General features: G+C 38.9%; 1 protein-coding gene across 2 annotated transcripts in view; it reads left to right on the top strand.

The window, feature by feature from the left end:
• The first annotated feature begins 4,066 nt into the window (after window positions 1–4,066).
• Window positions 4,067–22,963, top strand: part of zdhhc9 (zinc finger DHHC-type palmitoyltransferase 9) — a 75,452-nt gene continuing 56,555 nt past the window's right edge. Inside the window, exon 1 of one of the 2 annotated variants that reach the window (XM_033030551.1) lies at window positions 4,067–4,780. In XM_033030551.1, the coding sequence (XP_032886442.1) occupies window positions 4,602–4,780 (179 nt within the window). In that variant the 5' untranslated portion in view covers window positions 4,067–4,601. The remainder of the gene's footprint in view (window positions 4,781–22,963) is intronic. The other variant, XM_033030550.1, reaches the window with a different exon arrangement.

A 22,963-nucleotide genomic window follows, 5' to 3' on the forward strand; every position in this document is an offset into this window, starting at 1 on the left:
TGGTTTATGACAAAGCCTCAGATAGATTATCTAGTTGTTAGCTCACGGTAAATTATTTAACGGTTAAAAAAATACCCAAACCATGAGTTTCTGCATTGCAATTACTTTGGGATTAAGTAGTCCTGGTCTCTCATGTCTACAAATCCATTTGGCTATTGATCTCTTAAAGGAAAAAAAACGGCTTTTATGTCAATTAATCCTCCTGGACATAAACAAAATTAAACTTTTGTGATATTTACTTTTTCACCATTAAGTATTAGGTTGACAGTACAATCTCTCCTGCTGAAGGCAAATACCTTAAAAACAAGTTATCAGTTTGCTTATGAACTTTGTTCCTTGAAACATTGTTATTTTGTTTGTCATAAGGTGACCTTTATTCAAGAATATTAAGTCATACTTGGATTTTATTTTTGTCCAGGAATGTTTATCATGGCACTCAGATTAGTCATAGGATACTATTTCCTTCTATACAAATGCTGCTGAACCTGCTGGGTATTTCCAGCATTTTCTGTTTTATTTCAGAGTTCCTGCATTTCCAGATTTTTGGAGGAACTACGTTCTTCCTCATGATTATTCTTCTAGGGACAATTTTTAGAAAGTATGTGCAATGGACAAGTGTTAATGGTAATAATAATAATCAAGCCCAGCTGCAATGTTCTTTGCAGTCAAGTAGATTGTTAAATCACAATTTGCACTTGTACACAAAGACTGGTGACACATCAAAATCACAGAGACTAAGAAATAAAAGGAAAAGGAAGAATCAGCACAATGTCCACAGCCGTCATTATTACTAATGTCGTCAAATAGATAATTGTAGTCTATCAATTTTTTTTATGCCTCTGTGATAGCTGGATTAGATTTCAAAAATTGCAAAAGTTGTGAACTATTTATAAAATTAATTATAGGTTTTCAACAGTGCATGCTTCAATTAAGAAAATGATGGAGCTCATCTGACTCAATGTAATGGCCTCCAATTTTAAATACTACCTTGTCAATTAAGGAAACTGGTGTAGCTGGTGGTAGAAGTGTCTTCAGTTCCACCCTCTCTGGCATCATTATTAAGAGCATGGAATGTGGAAGTGATGTAATAGATCAGAACAAACCAATTATGGATAAGAGTGTTCACTGATTTAATTCCATATACCAAAATGGTTGACTATATTCTACTAATTTATAATGAGGGGATTGTATGATGCTTTGAGAGAGAAACAATGAGCTTTCAACATACTGGGAGGGTGCTTTGATAAGGATCACTGCAAAGAAAATCATCAAGGTCTTGAAAGCAAAATCCTTGCAAATCCTTGAACTTGCACCAAGCAGCTTCCTTTTCATAACCTTCGTATATTTTGTATAACTACGGGCAGAGATGCTGCCTGTCCGGCTGAGTTACTCCAGCATTTTGTGTCTTTCTTCGGTACAAACTACAGTATATGGGTTAGTCACCAGGAATGATCTGAATGCCAAGAGGTTCAGCATAGGAGTGATGTTTACTTGTTATAGACAGGATAGTCCAGTCATGGGTACATGCCTGGAGCTCTGCCTGAAGAATCTCACAAAACTCTGTCAACTTTACCAATGAATACATTATTAGCAAGAAGGCTAGATATGGTTTGTATAATCTTAAATGATAGTGTCTGTTATAACAAGTCTTCTATTCATCCTCCTTTGGGGTCCCTGACAATTTCACTTTATGTTCTTGCATGTGTGATGAAAATGTCAGGTACAGTTTAGTGTGCTGTGTTTATCATGACTCAACAAGTTTGATGCACTTATAAACCAAAATCATCTTTTACTCTTTACCTCAGATTTATTTATAGCAACACTCCAGGATGGCAACATGCAGCATTGCTTCTTTGGAAGGAGTAGGAGGGGGACCCACAGCCCCATTTATATCAACAGGTCGATGGTTGAAAGGGTCAAGAGCTTCAAATTCCTGGGCGTGCACATCTCTGAAGATCTTTCCTGGTCCGAGAATACTAATGCAATTATCAAGAAAGCTCATCAGCGCCTCTACTTCCTGAGAAGATTACGGAGAGTCGGTTTGTCAAGGAAGACTCTCTCTAACTTCTACAGGTGCACAGTAGAGAGCATGCTGACCGGTTGCATCGTGACTTGGTTCGGCAATTTGAGCGCCCTGGAGAGGAAAAGACTACAAAAAGTAGTAAACACTGCCCAGTCCATCATCGGCTCTGACCTTCCTTCCATCGAGGGGATTTATCGCAGTCGCTGCCTCAAAATGGCTGGCAGTATCATCAAAGACCCACACTATCCTGGCCACACACTCATCTCCCTGCTACCTTCAGGTAGAAGGTACAGGAGCCTGAAGACTGCAACAACCAGGTTCAAGAATAGCTACTTCCCCACAGCTATTAAACCTGACTCGGACAAAACTCTGATTATTAATAACCCATTTTCTGTTATTTGCACTTTATCAGTTTATTTATTCATGTGTGTATATATTTATATTATGGTATATGGACACACATATCTGTTTTGTAGTAAATGCCTACTATGTTCTGTGTGCTGAAGCAAATCAAGAATTTCATTGTCCTATACAGGGACACATGACAATAAACTCACTTGAACTTGAACTTGAGAATCAAAATAAAACAAGTTTTCCCACAAAACCTTTTATATACTAAGCTGCCAGAGGACATATTTAAGGCAGGTAACATAACTACATTTAAAAGACATCTAGGTAGGTATGTGGATAGGAAAGGTTTACAGAGATATGGGCCAAAGGCAGGCAGGTGGGACTAGTGAAGATGGGGCATCTTGGTCAGCATGGGAAAGTTGGGCCGAAGGGCCTGCTTCCACGCTGTACGACTATCTCCATTTATCTCTGTCAGGATGACTCCAGCAGTGTGTCGTATCCTAGCCAAGTGATTGGAACAATTTAGGTGCAGCATAAATGTTATTTCTGTAACTTGTCTGGTTACTAATGACATACATTACACAAAGCAATCTTCTGAATTTATTGATGCTTTGGAAAGGACATTTAAACCTAAATATAAAAATAGATTTATAAGGTAATAACAGACTTGAAAATTATATCTAACAATATATTTTACTCTTCACCATTTAAGTTAATTAACTGGAAGCAAACAGAGAGAGGATGTGCATACTCAGGCAAGAATTTAACAACAATGACAAAAGGGTACGTTTCAAGGAGTAGCTTAAAATTCTAGTGATCAAAACGTGGAGTGGGAATGCCAGAGTTTAAGATTCTCATTAGAATTTAGATGGGATGCTTACCCCAAAGCTACAATATTTATTCACTGCAAGCCATAACTGTTTGAATGACAACAGATTGAGGGGAGGAAAGGTGGTATTTGTGCCTGGTATCTGGTTACTGAATGATTGATGATTTCTGAGCTGCTATGTTTGTGGAAATATAATTGCGTGTCTGAGATGGAATTAATGGGATACATTCAATGGCAAATCAGAAAAGGAGAGTGATTGGATTACCAGGGCGAATAAAAACGGCTTGAATTGTTAATTTCGGGATCCTGCAGTGCAGGAGTTAAACTGCTGATTTCACGCAGGTTCTGACGTCTGGTTTCCCGGGTTCCGTTTTTTTTAGCCAACACTTCTCGGAACTACAGACGTAAAATAACATCAAATTTAAACAGTCAAAGACTTGTTTTACTAAAACAACGGACGCCATGAAATCCGTTCACAGGATAAATTATCACCCCATGCATTTAATTAATATTTTCAATGTTATTGTTAATTAAAGTAAGCAATAGCTTTAAATCATACAACTTGCGTCACCCGACCCAGGCTCTTCATGTTAAATGTACTTCTTATCTGATGTGCAAATGTGGAAACTTCACACCATTCAATGCATTCAGCAAATAACTCACTCGAAATACTGTTATCGTGAAGCTAACAGCTGCAGAGCGCCTCAAATAGCTGTTTTTTTTAAATTTCCATGTTTATTCTTAATCTTACCAAATTTGCTGTGATTTGTATTTGGCAGCGCTATTTTTGTAATAAACTTGATCCAGGATTGATACTGATTCTATATGTGATAACCCCACCCTGGAGGCCTTGATGTAAGGCTGGTAATATGTTTAAATTCATACAGTATATCATTGCGCTCCCATCCCCTGTCTGCACATGACCTGGTTTAAGGGCGAATTGCAGCCAGAATCGATGCGGCCAAGCATCAATGTTGCTGCCCGAACAGCTGAAGAGACGTGCGCGCCCACGCTGAGACGGAGCCAGACGAGTATGCGCGGCGACGGGAGCAATATTGAGCAAAGATCCTATAGATCTTTGATATTGAGTTCCCAAGCGGGGAGTGGGAAAGGGCGTGGACGACGGACGACTTGCTGAGCCTTCTGTGAGTGCCCAGAGATGGAGTAGCGCGGACAGACAGACAAACAGAGAGAGAGGGAGGGAGTGAGTCCTGGCAGCGATAAGCCCAGGCAGGCAGGGCTCGGGGACGAGCAAAGGAAACATTGCCTGGCCGCGGACAAAGACACTTCCCTTACAAGGTGGATTGCAGCAGCGAGCTACATTGTACGTAGCCATCAAGGTCTGGGACATCAGAATATTACATTTGGAAGTGATTTCACATATTTGATTGACCAAATATGATCGAAGGAATACAAACGAAGAAGGGCGAGAAGAAGCGTACGCGGAAATGGCAGAAGCTGCCCGGCAGAAACACCTTCTGTTGCGATGGCAGGATCATGATGGCCCGGCAGAAGGGAGTTTTCTACCTCACCGTCTTCCTCATCGTGGGAACCAGTGCGCTGTTCTTTGGGTTTGAGTAAGTAACAATAACAGATAAATCCAATCGCTGTCGGAGGGCGGTGGAAGGATTATAATAAGGCTTTGGAGGTTCCAAAGTTGCAGGAGTCATTATTATTTCGGCTACAAAATATTTTGTAACTGAGGGTGGAAAACTGTATTTGGAGAATAGCTTGAATCAGTATGAAAGCCATTCCTCTTTGACCACTTAGCGTGTGGTCTGCGTCTGATCTCCATGAATTTTATATCGTGTGCATTTGGAGCATCTTTACATCCTCCTTGCACCTGTCACATCACAATTTTAGACAGTATGTGCTATTTTTTAAAGTAAATAACACATATTTCGGGGGTTGTTTGAGCAAGTTTCTAATATTACATTTTAAAAAATTGTTACTTGATAACGCCGTGACCTTGGCAGCTATGGAGTCTCCGTGCTGTTTAAAAAATATGCGCGACACACTGATACATACTGATAAAAACCGGTTTCGCAAAGTGTGGTTTAACGAAGTAATTCAACCCAAAGGAACACAAAAGGATACAAGGTGCATTGGGAATGGGCAACAGTAGGGGAGCTGGAGTGATTCTTATCGTGCTGACGTTTGCGATGAAACGATGCGTCTTAATTTGATTTCCTTCTTGCTGTCGCACTTGGCAAATGCAGATAAAATGGCTTGCTGAATCTTTCAACTGGGAGTCTTTAATTTGTAGGAGTTACCATCGAATGATTGGTTATTATACTAGAATCGTTTCTCTTTGCATCTATTAGAAGGGAATTAAAAAACTTTTAAAACCAATTTCCTTCGAGGTTTCCTAAACACTTTATGGGGGGAAAACCCCTCATCGGATGTGCTGAAAGTCTTGAATTGTTTCCTCGACTATCCAGGTTAATCGCGGACACAAAATGGGTATCTGACAATCGGCTTCCTTTTTCCTGGATGTCGGAGTTGGGTTCTAGCTTCATGCCAGTCAGAGGATTATCTGGTCCTCTCGCCACCTCTCTCCCACCAGGAGCAGTGCAGCAGGCCGTCTGAAGCAGGGTCTCGCCCGAAATGTCACCATTCCTTCCATCCAAAGATGCGGTCTGTCCCGCTGAGTTACTCCAGCATTTTATGTCAACTCCGGTTGAAACTAGCATATGCAGTTCCTCCCTACACATCTACTCGGGACCCAAGAGGGCTTACTTGAAACGCTTTGTAATCACAACGCATACTAATGTTTGAAGACACCGTTAATATATTGAAGGAATCTTCTTGTCAATGAAATTCTATCAAATGTCTTGAGGATGAATGGAAGAAAGTAGAGAGAAAAAAATCTTGATTTTTGAAATAATTAAAAAAAATGCAACAGGTCCAGATGGGGCCAACATTGTTGCTTTGTTTTGCTGAGAACACATGTATGTAATCAGCCAGGTGTTGGAATTCTACCAAGACAAGGATTTTATTTTATTCCCTTGATCATCACTCAAAATATTTTTTTTGTTTTGGAAATTAAGTTTCTTGTATTAAATGAAGACTTTTCGACTGACCTTCATTGAAATGGTTCCTAATCTTGATGCGTGTGGTTCATGAAAAGAGTAAAATTATGATTACATAGATATTTCCATTTAATGGTTGTCAGGCCCTTGCCTTGTTTTATGTTTTATCTTTTTGGATAATCCATAGCAAAACCTGTGTGAAAACAGGGAATTATCAACCAGTTAGCCAGAAATCCGTGGTGGGGAAGATGCTGGAGTCAATTATAAAATTAAAAATGGCGGCGCATTTGGATAGCAGTGGTTGGTCTGAGTCAGCATGGATTTACAAAGGGGAAATCATGCTTGACAAATCTTCTGGAAGTTTTTGAGGATGTAACTAGGAAAATGGACAAGGGAGAGCCAGTGGATCTGGTGTACCTGGACTTTAAGAAAGCCTTTAAAAAGGTCCCAATTAGGAGATTAGTGGGCAAAATTAGAGCACATGGTATTGGCACTAACCTTGTTTAGGCCTGCAAGCCAGTTAAGCTTCATGTGGTAACATATCCTACATATTATTCTGTATATATGATTTTTTCCCAGTTTTTTGGGTATACATTTCAGATTTGTTCTGTGTGGAATAAGTCTATACTTTTACAACTGATCAGTGGGCATATGTTTGAGATCATAATACATTTGACCTTCAGTCCCCTGTCATACTTTGAGAAAGCCTACAGAGTTTTTGGGCAGAGCATTGAAGTAGTGGTATAGGGAGGTTTCACGGCAGTCGGGTCACGACCCATGACCTGTACTGTTGCTACGCTACTCCAAATGGATTACATGCGATATACTGCAGGTAGGCACTTACCATTGTTTCCAGCGTAGCGGGCCTGTTAAAACCCGCTGAAATTGTCAATTTTTGCGCAGCAAATAATTATGGAAATCAGGATAAGCGTGTGAGACATTTAGCATACTTCAGAATACCAAAAGTGAGGAGAAATGACGGTAGAGGGAAGCGAGAGCTGAAGGGACAACAACAGCCAGAGTGCTTGGCGAACATTGGCCGTTTGCTCACTGCATTTCATCAACTAAGGCATTATTTGTGTTTTTACTTGATTCCTTTGGCATCTAAAAAGTTTCAGAAGTGATAAATCTGGCTGTAATTTTTTTAAATCGCCCATGGTTCTCGTGGGGGATTTTACATACAAAATGAAAACGTATCTGAAGAAAACTTTACAGCCAGATTTATCACTTCTGAGAATTTTTAGATACCAAAGGAATCAAGAAAAAACACAAATAATGCCTTACTTGATGAAATGCAGTGAGCAAACGCGATAATTCCCAATATTTTCAATGTTTACCAAGCACTTTAGCTGCTGTAGTCCCTTCAGTTCTCGCTTCTCTATACCTTCATTTCGCTTCACGTTTGGAATTCTGAAGTTGGGTACATGTCTCTCACATTTACCCCGAATCCCACAATTTTTTTCAGCGCAAAAACTCAAAATGTTGGCGGTTTTTAACAGGTAGGAAAGTACGCGTTTCTAGCATTAATAACATATACCGGAAGTGACGGATGTCTTCCAGTTGGATTTAGCGGCTCCGTGCGTCGAGCCCTATGACCCAGTGACCTTTCGTGCAACCCCCCTATAATTAAAAAAAATAACTGCATGAAACAAAATAATGTTGTAATTTATCACCCAATCTCCTGAGCTACCTAGAGAAGTAAAAGCAAACATTGTAGAAGCATTGTTTGCAACGTTTATACCTCCTCGGATACCAGGTAGCTCTAAGAAACTGGAGAGTTGCATGTGTTACACTCTTGTATTAAACAAAGTACGAGGAAGCTAGACTAGGCAATTACTTCTGGTATACTAAAGCTGTTGGTCTAGGAGTTTGTAAGCATCATAAATCATGATTTATGGTAACAACCACTTGCGTAAACATATTAATAAAATAGAGCTAGCACATATTTCGTGATCAGTGTTTTGATGAAGCAAGCTCAAATTATGATATCTTCCTCCCCTTGGAATAAAAGAGTGACAAAAAAGTCTGAATGAAGCATGTAAAATCATGAACGGTATAGACAGAGAAGACAAAGAGAAAACTGTTTCCATTGGCAGAGGTTCATGATGCAAAGGCAAAATAACCACAATTAACATGGGTAAAACCCAGCCTGAGGTACCCCAGTTTGAAGAAGGGTCTCAACCCAAAACGTCACCTATTCCTTCTCTCCAGAGATGCTGCTTGTCCCGCTGAGTTACTCCAGCATTTTGTGTCTAGAGCAGAGGGAAGTTCAATTGTAGTGTTTAATACGGTTTGGATTAATATCTGACAGGAAAGTAATTTGCAGGGTTATGGGGAGACGATGGAGCATTGGGACCATCTGGATCCATCTTACATGGAGCCAATGTGAACTTGACAGGCTAATAGCAGCCTATCTTGCTATAACCATTCCATGATACTGATTTTTTTTGTTTGGATTCCGTATGGGTCACTTATTGAATACTTTATGATGTGATGAAAGATTAGTCATGGGATCCTGCTGTGTAGAATTAGTGCTTGAGCTGTCTGCAAAAAGAGTAGGAAAGTAGAAAACTAGGCTCTGAGAGAACTTTAGTCAAATAAAATTGATCATTATCTGATTTGCATATCATTTAACTAAACTTCATTCTCAGTGTGTGATCAAGTATCCATTTAACCATAAAACCTGATAGTCCTAAAGTGTGGTTAAGCAAGGAATGCAAGGAAATTGACCAAAATGCTAAAAGTGATAGCAGTTTGAGATGCACTTTGTGCTTATTCAAAAATCATATTTAAAATGTTCCCATCAATTACAGTCCTGTATCGTTCTGCTTCTATTTTGTATGGCAACGGGCGCAATCATTTTTTTTTTATCATTGTAAATGATAATTAAATGTCAATTTAAAGTTGATTTATAGTTATCTGCTGCACATATATATTTTTGGCTATAAATTGTGTCTACCTCAATATCACATCTGCATAGATTGATCAGTAATTGATCAAAATATGGTTTAAAATAAATATGGGGAACAATAAACAGGATTAATGAAGGATCAGTAGGTGGTTGATGATTTGTATGTGTTTGATAGGCATAAGGGCCTGTTTCTATGCTATATTTTGCTAAGTTCTTGTTCTGAAATGCTTAGAATCCTGGGATTGTAACAGTGGTCTGACAATAATTATACCTAATTTCTGGGACCACAAGTTGTTAACGACATGAAGCCTTTTAGAGTGCAGACCAGGTTTACTATAATGATTCTGGAGATGTGGGTTGGTAGTTACATACATTGAAGTTTAAAGTTGGAGCGTGCGAGAGGATTTTATGCAGATGTTAAACATAATGAGTTGTTTGCACAGACAGAAATTGTTCCCATTGGTAGATGTGTCAAGAACCAGGGAACGTTGAATACAAGTCCTAGGCAAAGAAACCAATCAATTGTATGCATGAAGCTTTGTCTGATTCCTGGAGGAAATATCATGGTTGCAAAATATTTGTATGAATTTTGCTGCTTATAGATAATTTTGTGTGTAGATAATACCTTTTTGGGATACCTGGATGAAAGGTTGCAGGGCCGCCTATTACCAGGCCCAAAGAGAAAAATCTGCACATTTGTAATTAAACGTTTGTATGCATACAGACTAGTTTGATTCGTAGTGTTGTACACGAAAGATAGGGAATATATTAAGTAAGACTAGCCTTGGTGATTACATAAATAATGGAGCGATTATGATGAGGTAAGCAGACTTATGGGTTGAAGTTTAAAAAAAAAAAAGAAATGGATTAACAACTATTTTGGAGTTGCCCTCAAGCTCTATTGTATCCGAAGTGTAGTGATTGAATATATAAAGGAGAAATTAATGAAATGTGTAGCAAAGACCGATTGATGTGGTGTTGTGTATGAATAGAGAGGTACATTCAAATGTTTGCCATTTTTGGTGACAGTGGGAGATGCAAAGAACAACAAAAGGTGAGAAAGTAGAAAATATATTTTTTAATAGCTCACATAATTAACATTTTTACATTGGGGCATGGAGGGGGGAATGGACGGAAGCAATGTGAACCTTTTAAACTCAATGGTGGTATTCTTCATGCATATGGAAGATGTAAGCAGCATATAGATGAAAGAAAAACTGTTTTACAGTCGATGAAAGGCATAACATTTTGGATATTCTAAGGAAATTAGTTATCAGAGATGAGGATTTGCCAAATTAAAAGTAATAAAATGACACTCATGAGGAGGATTCCTGATTCTAAGTGTAATATTTGCAGAACCAGTTGGTGTTTTATCCAAGAATTTTGAAGGTAAAGGCCGAAGTGTTTTAAAAATATATATTTTGATAGGATGTATGTATTGCTGCCAAGCAATCTTCTTGAACCCTTGTGTTCCTGAGGAAGACAGAGACCTTTCCAGGTAACTACGCTGTGTCCTCATTAAAACTGTATCCCATTGTTTCCCAATAAAATATATTGCCTCTCATTTTGTTTCCTTAAGTATCATCAGCATTTTCATACATAACGTTTATATCCTTAAGCAAGTATTTATTTAGTTAAAGTTCAATTTCATCTGCAAATATCAAAATTGTGCCCTTTACCTGCAAGTCCAAGTTAGTGATGTATTTTTAAAAAATGTTGTCAAAGTAGTGAATCTTGGAGAACTTCCAGTTAATAACTTCCTCCAGCTTGGAAAACTAACCATTTATCACAGCCTATAGATATACAGTATAATCACTGTTGTTCTCACTTGCAGTCTTTATTGTCTTTACAAAACAAATTAACATATACGTACCTCTTTTGACTTTTCTGTATTAATTCATGCTCGACAAAGTGCTTGCTAGTTTTCTCTCATGTTATTACGCTTGCAAATATTAAATGGATGTACACTTCTTGGTTACTATCTTTAAGCTTCCTTTTAGCCACCACTGATAGATCACCTTTTAGTCCCAATGTAGCACCTATGATAATACTTCTACCATTAATATGCGTAGTGAAGACATTTAAATCCCTTTGTGTGTTGTTAGCCTCTTGACATTTTATTCTATCATTTGCTTCATTCTTGTCACTGCCATCCTTTATTGTATTTTATGTGGCCACTTGTTTTTGAATATCATGAGCTATTTTTTCATTATTCATCAGGCTGTTTTGAAGTATCTATTTTCATTGAACTCTTTTTTTGCTCGCTTTTTTGATAGTTTTCAATACTGACATGTAAATATGCAAATGTGCAGGAGGGAGGTAAATCTAAAGCTTCAGTTTTGTAGTAATGGGATTAAACAAACAGAATGGTATTAATTCTTGTTTCTGGCAGTTGTACTTGAATAAATACAGTGTATGTAGGTCATTTTGAAGGTCTAACTGCAACAAATAAGATATTTAAAGCTATTAGTTGAATTATGTGAGATTAATTTATGTACTATTATCTCCTTTATCTCGTGTCTTGAATTGTACACATATGAAGGTATTTTCATAATCTCTACATTGCTTGTTGACAAGGACATTGACCTTTGGAATCATGCCAGCTTATTTTAATAATTGACCAATGAATTGTACAAATTGGAAGCTTTTGAGGTTATGGTGTTCCTTCTAAACAGGCTGTAACAATTACCAGTACTGTGTAACACAACGTTTTAATAAAGCTTTGTATTTGAGGTCATTACTCTTATGTTGAGCAGTAAGTACATAGTTAAGTTAGTTTTGCTTTATCACACACAAAAAAACAGGTATCTAAATACATTTGAGAGGGAAAAGGAAACAGCTAATCAGTTTTGCATCCAAATAATTTTGGCAAAGTCTCATTAAAATAACAGGAAGGTCATTTTCCTACAAGTGACTAAAGCAAAGGAGAAAATAAATAGGCTATGAGATATGTTTGAAGCCCAGAGATTTTGTCTGGAGGGCTGGTGAAGAATGAGGAGATGTATTGGATACCGTACATAACTAATCTTAATACAATGCTAAGATGCCTTTGGAATCTGTGGAAATGCTAATGATTGTTTGGTGCTTTATAACTTTCAGTACATGTTGTGGAGGCAATGATGAAACATTCATGGGGGGAGGATCACTGCGAAGTGGAATGGAAGGATGGGAAGGCGGATTTAATTGTTTTGCCTCCAGGTCTGAGACCATGGATTTTTTGGATTGTACAAAATCTATATTGCGTCTAATTTATGTGCTGCTGTTAAAAGCACATAGTACCGAAATGATCGGTGGTACACTTGAGTATTGAAATGTTTAGTGATTCTAAAAAAACTTACTTGAAAATTTGTTTCAAACTTGATTTTTGCCTTTCTTTTACCTTTCTGTCATTCTGCCCCCAACTTGCTCATACATTGAAATGATTAATGAATCTAAAAATGTATTATGTATCTGATTTTGCCTTTCATTTATATTACTGTCACTCTCCCACCTTGGCCATTAATGACCAAGATTGAAACTGAGAATCCAGCCACTCGAGCTACCTTATTTTTTTAAATATTTAATTTAATTATTTTGCTTTGGTTATTCCTCATGTAAATATTTCCACATCAGCCTGTGTATGCTCATATTGTTGAAAATTATGCTTCTTCAATTATGCTGATTGAGTAATCATTAGTATTTGTGGTTATTCTAGCTCATGGGTGCAGATACAAGATAAAAGATCATAATCTATATTACTAAAAGTCTGATCTTGACCACTTCCTGTTCTGTATATTGATTTTAGAAAAAACGCTGCCACTTACAGCTGTGATTTTGGCCATCTTACTCAGAGTCCCCCTCCGCTGTGCTGGACAAGAGGATTTTTTCCATCAGTGAAAAATAAAAGAATTATTAGTGTTTAAAAAATGTTGAGATTCTCTCTCCTGAAGGCCACGCCCCTTCCGGAGGGACTATTAAACCCGGAAGTGTTGAGTGCCTCAGTCAGTTTCTGCAAGATGGGGGAGCGAGAGGGTCACATCTCTCAGTCTGAGCTGTGAATAACACTGAACACAGTTTGGAAATGCTAAAGCTGTGTTGTCTTTGGTTTGGAAATGCTAAAGCTGTGTTGCCTTTGGTTTGGAAATGCTGAAGCTGTGTTGCCTTTGGTTTGGAAATGCTAAAGCTCTGTTGCCTAATTAAATTTGCCTTGCCTAATTAAAGTTGCCTTGCCTTCTATATAATTAAAAGTCTAATCTTGACCACTTCCTGTTTGCGCTTCATATTGATTTTAGAAACCATGTACGACTGTGATTTTTGGCCATCTTACTCAGAGTCTCCCTCCGCTCATCAGGTGCCGAGGATTTTTCTCATTGATGAAAAATAAAAGAGTAATTAGTGTTTAAAAAATGTTGAGATTCTCTCCCCTGTCAATCATGACATGAAGGCCACGCCCCTTCTGGTGGGAGGGGGAGGGACTATAAAACCCAGAAGTGTGGGCATGGCCCAGTCTCTGTAAGATGGAGGAGGGAGAGGTCATGACTAGCTGTCTTTAGTGGCCTTGGACCCTGCTTGAAATGGTATGAAACTGTACTTGAATTTGGTGGCCTTGCACCCTGCTTGAAGTGGTAAGAAACTGCACTTGAATTTGGTGGTCTTGCAGCCTGCTTGAATTTCAAGGAATAGCCGTGAGTCAACTGCCAGCCCACCAGCCGTGAGTGAGTGAGCTGCCAGCACAACAGACTTGAGTGACTGAGCCGTAAGCCCAAGAATCCATTTCGCCCACAATGTCCATACTGGCCCTCTGGAAACCAGTCCCTTCAGCCTACAACACCCATATTAGCGTTCCAGAAAGCAGAAATGAACGGTTTGATGCAGACTGAGAAAATGAATTGGCTGAATTTGATATTGAGTCTAGAATGTTGCAATGTGACTGCATGGAAAAGGAGGTATTTGAGTTGTGCCTCATTATAACTGTGCAGGAGATCACAGATAGGCTGGTCAGAAAAAGAATGGGATGGAGAATGGAAGCGGGAGGCAACTGGAAGTGCAGGATTGCCCCGTATATTGAACACAGATCCTCTACAAAGCAGTCATCAATCTGCATTTTTTTTTCTGGCCAGTGTAGGAGAATACTCTGTGAACACTTAAAACAATACAATAAACTAGGAGTACAAGTGAATTGCTGCTTCACCTGGAAGTTCTGTTTGGCTATCTGGATATGGGAACGGAAGGTGAAGGGATGTTGCATCTCCTGCATTTGCTTTGGAAAGTGCCGTGTCTCAGTGTGATTTGTGGGGATGGAAGAACAGACCAAGAAGATGAGAAGGGAACAGTTCATTTGAAATACTGAGAAAGGATGAGAAGATATCTGATGATGGACTCTTGTTGGACGTGGCTGACTTTGCAAAGAATAACCCATTGGTGATGGTAGGTGAGGACCACAGGAGCTCTGTCCTTGCCACCAACCCTCATTTAGTTCCACTCTTTACTTTTCTTTCCTCTCTGATTTAAAAAGTTTGCAGCCTTTTATTTAAAGATACAGCACGGAAACATGCCCTTTGGCCTACTCAGTCCACGCAAACCATTGATCACTTGTACACTAGTTCTATGTTGTCATAGTTTCACATCCTACACACTAGGGCAATGTACAGTAGCCAATTACTCTACAAGTCTGCATGTTTTTGTAATGTGGGAGGAAATTGGAGCACCCGGAGAAAACCCATGTGGTCACAGGGAGAACGTACAAATGCCATACAGACAGTGCCTGTTGTCAGGATTGAACATGGGTTTCTGGCGCTGTAAGGCAGAAGCTCTGCCACTGCACCACCCTCACTTCTTCACAATAAGTCTTGGCCTCAACTCCAAATCCCTTCCAACTGACTCCGATCTGTTAATCAACCCTCCTCGCCTCGCTTTGCCTTTTGCTTGCTAACTCCTTGCCTCATCCCTCTCCCTATTAATATTGGCTAATTTTCCATTACCCTATCAGACCTGAAACGTTGACTATCCATTTCACAGATGCTGAGTTCCTCCAACAGCTCTCCTTTTTGTGCTGCTGATGTGGGAAACTTTGTTCTCTAATCAGCCGAAGAGATAAATCTACAGTCTTTCACTCTTCATTTTTATATGATCAAAATAAATGAAATATTTTGCCTTGGCATGAATTTGCACCTGGTTTATTGTGCAGCACCTAGTTGTTGTGCAGTAAATGCACCTCTTAGCTATTTTTCTCTTCGATTACTTAGTGTGTATGTTTAACCAGGGTTTTGATAGTAAGTTCAACATTTCAAATCTTGCAACTCGCTAGACCTTGGTTGCACTTGGAACGTGTTAAACTGCAAACTATCTGTCTCCGTTCAGATTGAGGGAATCAGAAATAGAATGGTTTCCATGAGATAGAGCAAAGTGTTATTGGTGCAGGCTCCTCTTACAGATCCTTCTAACTTAAACCATTTATTCACAACACTCGTGGCTACCTTCATCCTCTCATTTCCTTATATTGAGGGTACTAATGGGCATCAATGTAACATAAAATATTGATAATCATAGCATGTCTAATGCCAATGTATGATTAAAATAAACAAAATTAATATGATTTACTGCTTGGAATTTTAAAAGGGTGAAGTGTTTGTCCCGCGAAACTTTAAGGTCAATTAATGATCAATAAGTTCCAGGATGTATTTTGGAAATTGAGTTCACTGAATCAAAGGTTGATGAGGTGATACCAAGTAAGACATTTCTGGAGCAATACATGATGTCGGAGGAGAAAGTGAAGTAGATAGTAACCTGTCCCACGGTACGAGTTCATTCAAAGAGTTCTCCCGAGTTTGCCCTGATTCGAACTCAGAGATTTACGGTAATGGCCGCTGGCAGGTACTCGGGGCTCTTGTGGACATTTTTCAACATGTTGAAAAATCTTCACGAGTCTTCCCGAGCTTACCTGCCGTTAGCGAGTCTTCCCGTTAGCGCTACCTGCCGTTAGCGTTACGAGCCGCTAAGAGACGTCCCTGAGCTCCGACGTACCCGCTACATTCATTCTACATGCTTACCACGAGTTAGATTTTTTTTTAAACTCGGGAGAGCACTTGAATGAACTTGTACAGTGGGACAGGGCTTTTATGGTGACACAAGTTTACAAATGCTTTTAACTCCTGATCAACACAATAAATTCATCCATTGTTTAGTGTTTTTGCATTATCTTAGTTTTTAATTTATTGAACTTTTTAATGTTTGTTTATTATATCTATTGAGTACTGTGTTTACAAATCTCTGAAACTGTTGCAAGTAAGAAAGATGTTCCGTTTTGGTACATGTGACAATAAAATGTTCTTGACACTTGATTCTGTTGGAGAAGGCTACAAAGACGTAGCCTTTTGATGAGAACTGACACGCCTTAAACCATGTGTAAATAGGAATACTAAAGGTGCATGTCAGTTTCATTACATCCGCAAAGTCCAGGCCACAACTTTAAAGATGTCAAAAGTGGTCAACTGTCATTATTAAAGTAGCGACTAGTCGTAGAGTTTTTTTAATGTAAATATTGGAACAAATGAACGAAGCGCATGGTTTGGCCATTTGTTCCCTTGAGCTTGCTTTACCATTCAATAAAATAATGGGTTGAAAGCGGTTTGATTAATGCAGTCTGTAGAAAGGTCCTGATACGAAACGTCGCCTATCCATGTTCTCCAGGGATGCTGCCTGACCTGCTGAGTTACTCCAGCAGTTTGTGTCTTTCCAAGATAAAGGGTTACCTGTTTGTAACCTTGGCTCTACACTCCCACCTACCTGAGGTAACTTTTCACCTGTTGTTTATCAAGAATCTATTTGCCAATACATTCATAATTTTCAAAGACACTGCTTCCACTGATTGTTGAGGAAGAATTCCAAAAACTCTATCCTCTTTGTAAGAAATAAAGGGTAACCATGCCTCACTGCCTTCATTATCGTGTTTATTATCAAACAGTGCCTCTCGATTCGCCCTCAAAACTAAACATCCTCACCACATCCATATTGTCAAGGCACATTAGGATCTCATATTTTAGTTGTCACTATCACTTTCAAACTCTAGTTTGTTCAACCTTTCCTCATAAGATAATGCACCCATTCCAGATATTAGTTTGGTAAGCCTCCTCTGAGCTGCTTAATGTATTTACAGGTTCTCGTTATTGGTATTGTCTTATTATTATCGCGCATACTGAGATATGGTGAAAAACTTTGTTGTACATTCATGATTGATTATGATTACACCACAAATCATAATTGTGTGGTAGGATTTGCAATCTCGGTAAATCATACTGTACATGAGGACATCACGTATGTAGACATATGAAACTCTCAACCATTAGCACTTCAGCACCATTGATACAGATTGGATATGCCACTTCCTGAAGTTGATGACGAGCCCCTTCGTTCTGCTGACATTGAGGGAGAGGTTTGTTGCTTTGACACCATGCTACTGAGCTCTGTATCTCCATCTTGTCATTGTTTGGAATCTGGCCCTCTGCTATGGTGTCATCTACACACTTGTAAAAGGAGTTAGAGCAGAGTGTATAAGGGGGTACAAGAAAGGGCTGCAGACATTTGCAAGGCATTCATGTTGAGAACTTTCACCTATCCTTGCTGATTGTGGTCTTTAGGCCTGGAAGTCAAGGATAAATTGGCAGAGGGTTTCTGAGATCCAGATCCAGGAATTTAAAGATGAATTTGGTTTGAATTATGGTGTTAAAGGCAGCGCTATTTTCATTAAATAAGAGTCTGATGTCAGTGTCCTTGTTATCCAAATGTTCTAGGGATAAGTGTAGGGCCAGTGAGATGGTATCACCTTTGGCGGTAATTATCAAGATGGTGCTCGTGTGTGACACCGCAATCATTCCAATCTTTTTACATCTCAATTCTAAGACTGTCAATTATGCTTTAAAAAAAATTTGGCTTGACACTGGATATAATCTTGCACTACCTTACATAACTGAGGCATACCTCCCTACTTTTGAGATCAGTTCCCCTTGCAATAACATATACCATTCTTTTAGCTTTCCTAATTAATTGCTGTATCAGCATTCGGGCCATTTTAGAATCCTGTTTTATATCACAATGACAATCTCTCGCCACATATTAAATCAATTTTTATATATTTTTCCTGCCAAAATGGACAATTGCACATTTTCTTACGTTATACACCATTTGTTGGATCATTGTGCTCTGCAAAGAGTCATAAAGACTGCAGAGAGGATCATCAGAACTGAACTCCCCTCCATGGACACAATCTACACACAGCGCTGTCAAAAAAGAGCAGAGAGAATCATCAGAGACACACTACATCCAGCTCACTCCCTGCTCAAACACAAAAACTGCACATACAACCTCAGGCACAGACGAGCGGACAGTATTGCCACAAATAGAACACGCTTTTTTAAGAGCTTCTTCCCTGCAACAGTGAGACTCTTGGCCAAAACAAAACAAAATGAACTGATGTCCTGATATAGGGTTTGTGCAAGCTACAATGCTCTCACTTTCCCCTTTGTATAGGGTTTTAGGCATTTTCTTTTTTTTTAATTTCTGGAGTGGTATGTGTTTTTTATGGATTATGTGTCTTCTGTGTGTCTTTTAAATTTTTTTAAATTTTTTAATTTTTAATTTTAATTTTTAACTTGACTTGACTTGACTCTCTGAATAGCCGCACAAGAGTTCCTATGTGTGTAAGCACAAATGGCAAATAAAGTTTTTGACCTTTGACCTTTGACTTATGTCCTTCCTGTTAAATTTTAGTAAATAACATGATTATTTCAACATTATACATTTGATTGGGGTAACTATCTCTAGGCAGAAGAAAAATGCTGGTGCTGAGCCCTGGTTTAGTACAGTTTTATTCATTTTTTTCCATGATTATTGGAAGTTGCAATTTCTTTCCTTGTTATATTTTGTTCCGCTTGTAATGTCTTGCATTGATTTGGGACATTTAGCAGGTACAATGGGTAAGATGTAACACTGTTTAGCTGGTCGGATGTTTACAATCTCCAAGGAAACCACTTTAAGCATTATAAAGTCTACAGAGGGACACCTTGAACTCAGGCTGGCGCAAGGAGATTATAGGTTTTCTCACTAATATGTTTATTATGTGAACTATATATTTACTTAAACTGCCATTACATGGTTGCACATGAGCTGGAGATTATTTGTCTTAAATCATCCTTTTCTGCACAATTACTGCTTTTTGAAAACCCAGGAACCACATAAGCAAATGTCCACATTGATCACATAAATTGTTTGAACTTGCTGCACATTGCTTTGTATTATTTACTGTAAAAGATAACTAATGAGTTACTAATTGTTACTGATGGCGTTAACACGTCTTATTTGTGTGCTAATTTGCTTAGTTTTTGTAATGCCAGGAAACCTTGTTAGAGGCTAATTTCCTGACAGTCATCATTAACAAAAATTAAAGCTGAAAACCATTATAACATGAAGACTCAAGCAGTTTTAGTGCAGTAACCTCACAGGCTTGAGAGTATTGTCTGCAACTAAACCATAGGTATATGTTCACCGGTGGGACTAATGTAGATGGGGCATGCTTGGTCGGCTTCGGCAAGTTGGGCTGAAGGTCCTGTTCAATGCCTCATGACTCTATGTAGCAGCTTGGATAGAAATTTGGCTAAGTAACAGGAAATTGAGAGTAGTAGTGAAAGGTGTCTTGGATAGGAGGAGAAGTGTATTGTGGGTTTACCAGTGGTCAGCATGAGGATCACTAGTTTTGTCATTAACTCTAGACTTCCGCATTTGAACACATGCACACATAGTCCAAGGAGAGATTTAAAAGGGTAAATTACCCTTTGTAACTGCAACAAATAATGCTTTCCTCCTGAGCTGTTGATTTGATGGCACTGTTATAATACAGGCAAAAATATCTGCTATTTCCAGTATAAAAATCGCCGTCCAAACTGCCGCTTTTCTGAATAATTTGGTAGAAGGTTTTTTTGTTTTTTTTCAATCATTTGTCTCTTGCCGTTACTTGAATTGTAAATAATGACAAACGCCATCATCATTTGTAACCTGGGTAACTGAATTGTGACAACATTTCAGTCTTTAACCTTCCAATGAAATCCTGGGGGAATCCTGAGCTGCTTGAAATGTGGCTACCTGCGTAACAGGTGTATTAGCCCACATTGTGGTCACTCTGGTTGGAGTACAGCCCAAATACTGAACTCTCGCTACTAGTGATCCATTTCTAGTGATATCATAGCCAGTCACTGCCTTGCCTGAAGCCACTGAATGTATTACTAAAAACTTCCATTGAACTGTGACTGCAGACCCCTCTGTACGTATCACCATTGTACATTATGGATAGTGAACTGGAAACTGAAGGTGTTAAATTTTGTTTCTGAGATTTTGTATTCTAATTTGATTTAACAGACAGGTGATAACACTTTGATAGACGGGCGTAATGGTGGCGCAGCGGTAGACGTGCCGCCTTACAGCGCCAGAGACCCTGGTTCGATCCTGACTAAGGTATCTGCCTGTACAGCATTTTTATGTTCTCCCCATGACCTCGTGGGTTTTGTCCGGGTGCTCCGGTTTCCTCCCCACTCTAAACATGTACAGGTTTGTAGGTTAATCGGCTTTGGTAAAAAATGGTAAATCATCCCTAGTCTGTGTGTGTAGGGTAGTGTTTGTGTACGGGGATTACTGGTCGGCGCGGACTTGGTGGGCTGAAGGGCCTGTTTGCGCGCTGTATCTTAAAACTAACCTTTCTTGTACTTTTTTTGGGTAAAAAGTGAGCTGTAATTTTTGTTTGAGAAATGGGACGAAGCTGAGAACTTGGTGATAATTGGCAAAGTCATTTTGAGACCATAGGAATGCTGGTGTTGGAAACTGGAATTACTGTGTTCATTCAGAGGGAACTAAGTTTTCCAATGAAGGCAAAGGTATATTGATTGGATGGTAGAGAGAGTCTTGTTGTTCATCCTATAAATAGCTGTATCTACAAGTGTATGTTGCTAACATGAAGGCAATTGGAATCGAAAGTATATAATTACAAAACACTAAAATGTAGCTAGTTCAGACCTGTTGAAAACATTAATTACTTCCATTCACAGTATAAGGGAGAAATTAAAAAAAGGAATGTTTATAAAGCAAAAAGATCCATTTAACAATAAAGATATTAAATCCAAATTAGAGTATGGAGGCCTGAATTAGATAACCTTCACAAAAGGCAGCACCATGATGCAGATGGTACAACTGCTGTCTCACAGCACCAGATATCAGTATTTGATCCTGATTTGGGCGCTGTCAGTATGGAGTTTGCAAGTCCTCCCTCTAACTGCCTTGTTTTCTTCCAGTGCTCCAGTTTCCTCCCACATCCCAAAGTCGTTCAGAAGTTTGTATGTAAATTGGCCTCTGTAAAATTGCTCCTAATGTGTAGAGGGTGGATGAGAAAATGGGATAACATAGAACTAGTTTGATCAATGGTTGGTGTGCACTCAGTGGGCTGAGGGACCTATTTTAATGCTGAATCACTAAACTAACAAGGAAGTAGACAGAGGATTGTGTGTTGGGTAGTTAACCCCAGCTTAACGACTGAATTGCATTTTGTGTGCTATCTTTATGCTATCTTCTACTTAACGTAATAGCTGCATGCGTCAGTGCTAATTGTCTTTTTGCCAGCTGCATGTTTGAGAAGAACTTCAAATTATAACTTCAGCACACCACTCAAAGCTGGCCCAGGTCTAATTATAATGAAGGAGCTTTGTGGCTGGAGCAAGCACTGAGTAGTTAAGGAAGTGAATTGAACATGGGGCAAAATAATGACAAAACATGCAATAAAATGGGTTCCAAGAATTTTGGGTGCTGCACTAAAGGTTTTAGAGGAGGTGGAAACAATAAACGGAGAGTCTTAATTCCTCTCCTTCTCCTTGCTACTTCTTTCAGTTATACTTCTCTCTAAGGGTAGGTCCTATTTGGGAGCAGCTGGTTTAGACAAAGGACTTGATGCAAAAGGTGTTTGGCACCTGCCACACTATTCCCTGAAGACAACTATGGAAGGCACCAAACTATTATGGAAATATAATCAATGGAAGAAATCAACTCGTAGACAACGTTGACTATCTTTAACAAATGTTGGTGGGTATTGCAACCTACAACTTGGGTGTGCAAGATAGAGAGCATATTTGTGGAAAATGGCAGCATTGGCATCAGATCATCATGGCAGACTGATCGATCTCATAATTTGCACGTTGAGACGGTTTCCAACAAACATTATGTACATAAGAACTAGGAAAGGGAAGACATCTGAAGCAACTTATGCCAGAAGGTTCCAAATAGTGCTTCCGTGTCCAACATGGTTCCCATGTATTTGTGTTGCACTGTATCATGTTCATATTATCCCAAAATATCAACTAATTAGTTAACATATGGAAACATTTTCGAGTCCATAGGTCCATGAAGGTGGCAATGCAAATAGATAGTGGTTAAGAAGACATTTGGTATGCTAGCCTTCGTTGATCAGGGTGCAGAGCATAAGATTCAGGAGACAACATTTAGTAAACATGCAATTTTAAATAGCTTCAAATCGCACACAATATCATGCTAAAGTTGTCCGGGACAGGATCTACCATTATTGAAACCCTCATGAGTGCTTATGTTACATCCCAACTTTGCTGCTTCATTAGCCAATATTACAAAAGCAATATTTAAGAAGCAGAAATGGCCAGTTCTGATATTGGCAGTAAAAATATTACTTGAAATTGGACAATTGTATATTGAGTCCAGAAGGCTGCAACATGGCTAAATGGAATATGTGGCATTGTTTAGCTTAGTTTAGAACCACAGCGTGGGAACAGGCATTT

Source organism: Amblyraja radiata, chromosome 12, assembly GCF_010909765.2.
Source record: "Amblyraja radiata isolate CabotCenter1 chromosome 12, sAmbRad1.1.pri, whole genome shotgun sequence".
NCBI lineage: Eukaryota > Metazoa > Chordata > Chondrichthyes > Rajiformes > Rajidae > Amblyraja > Amblyraja radiata.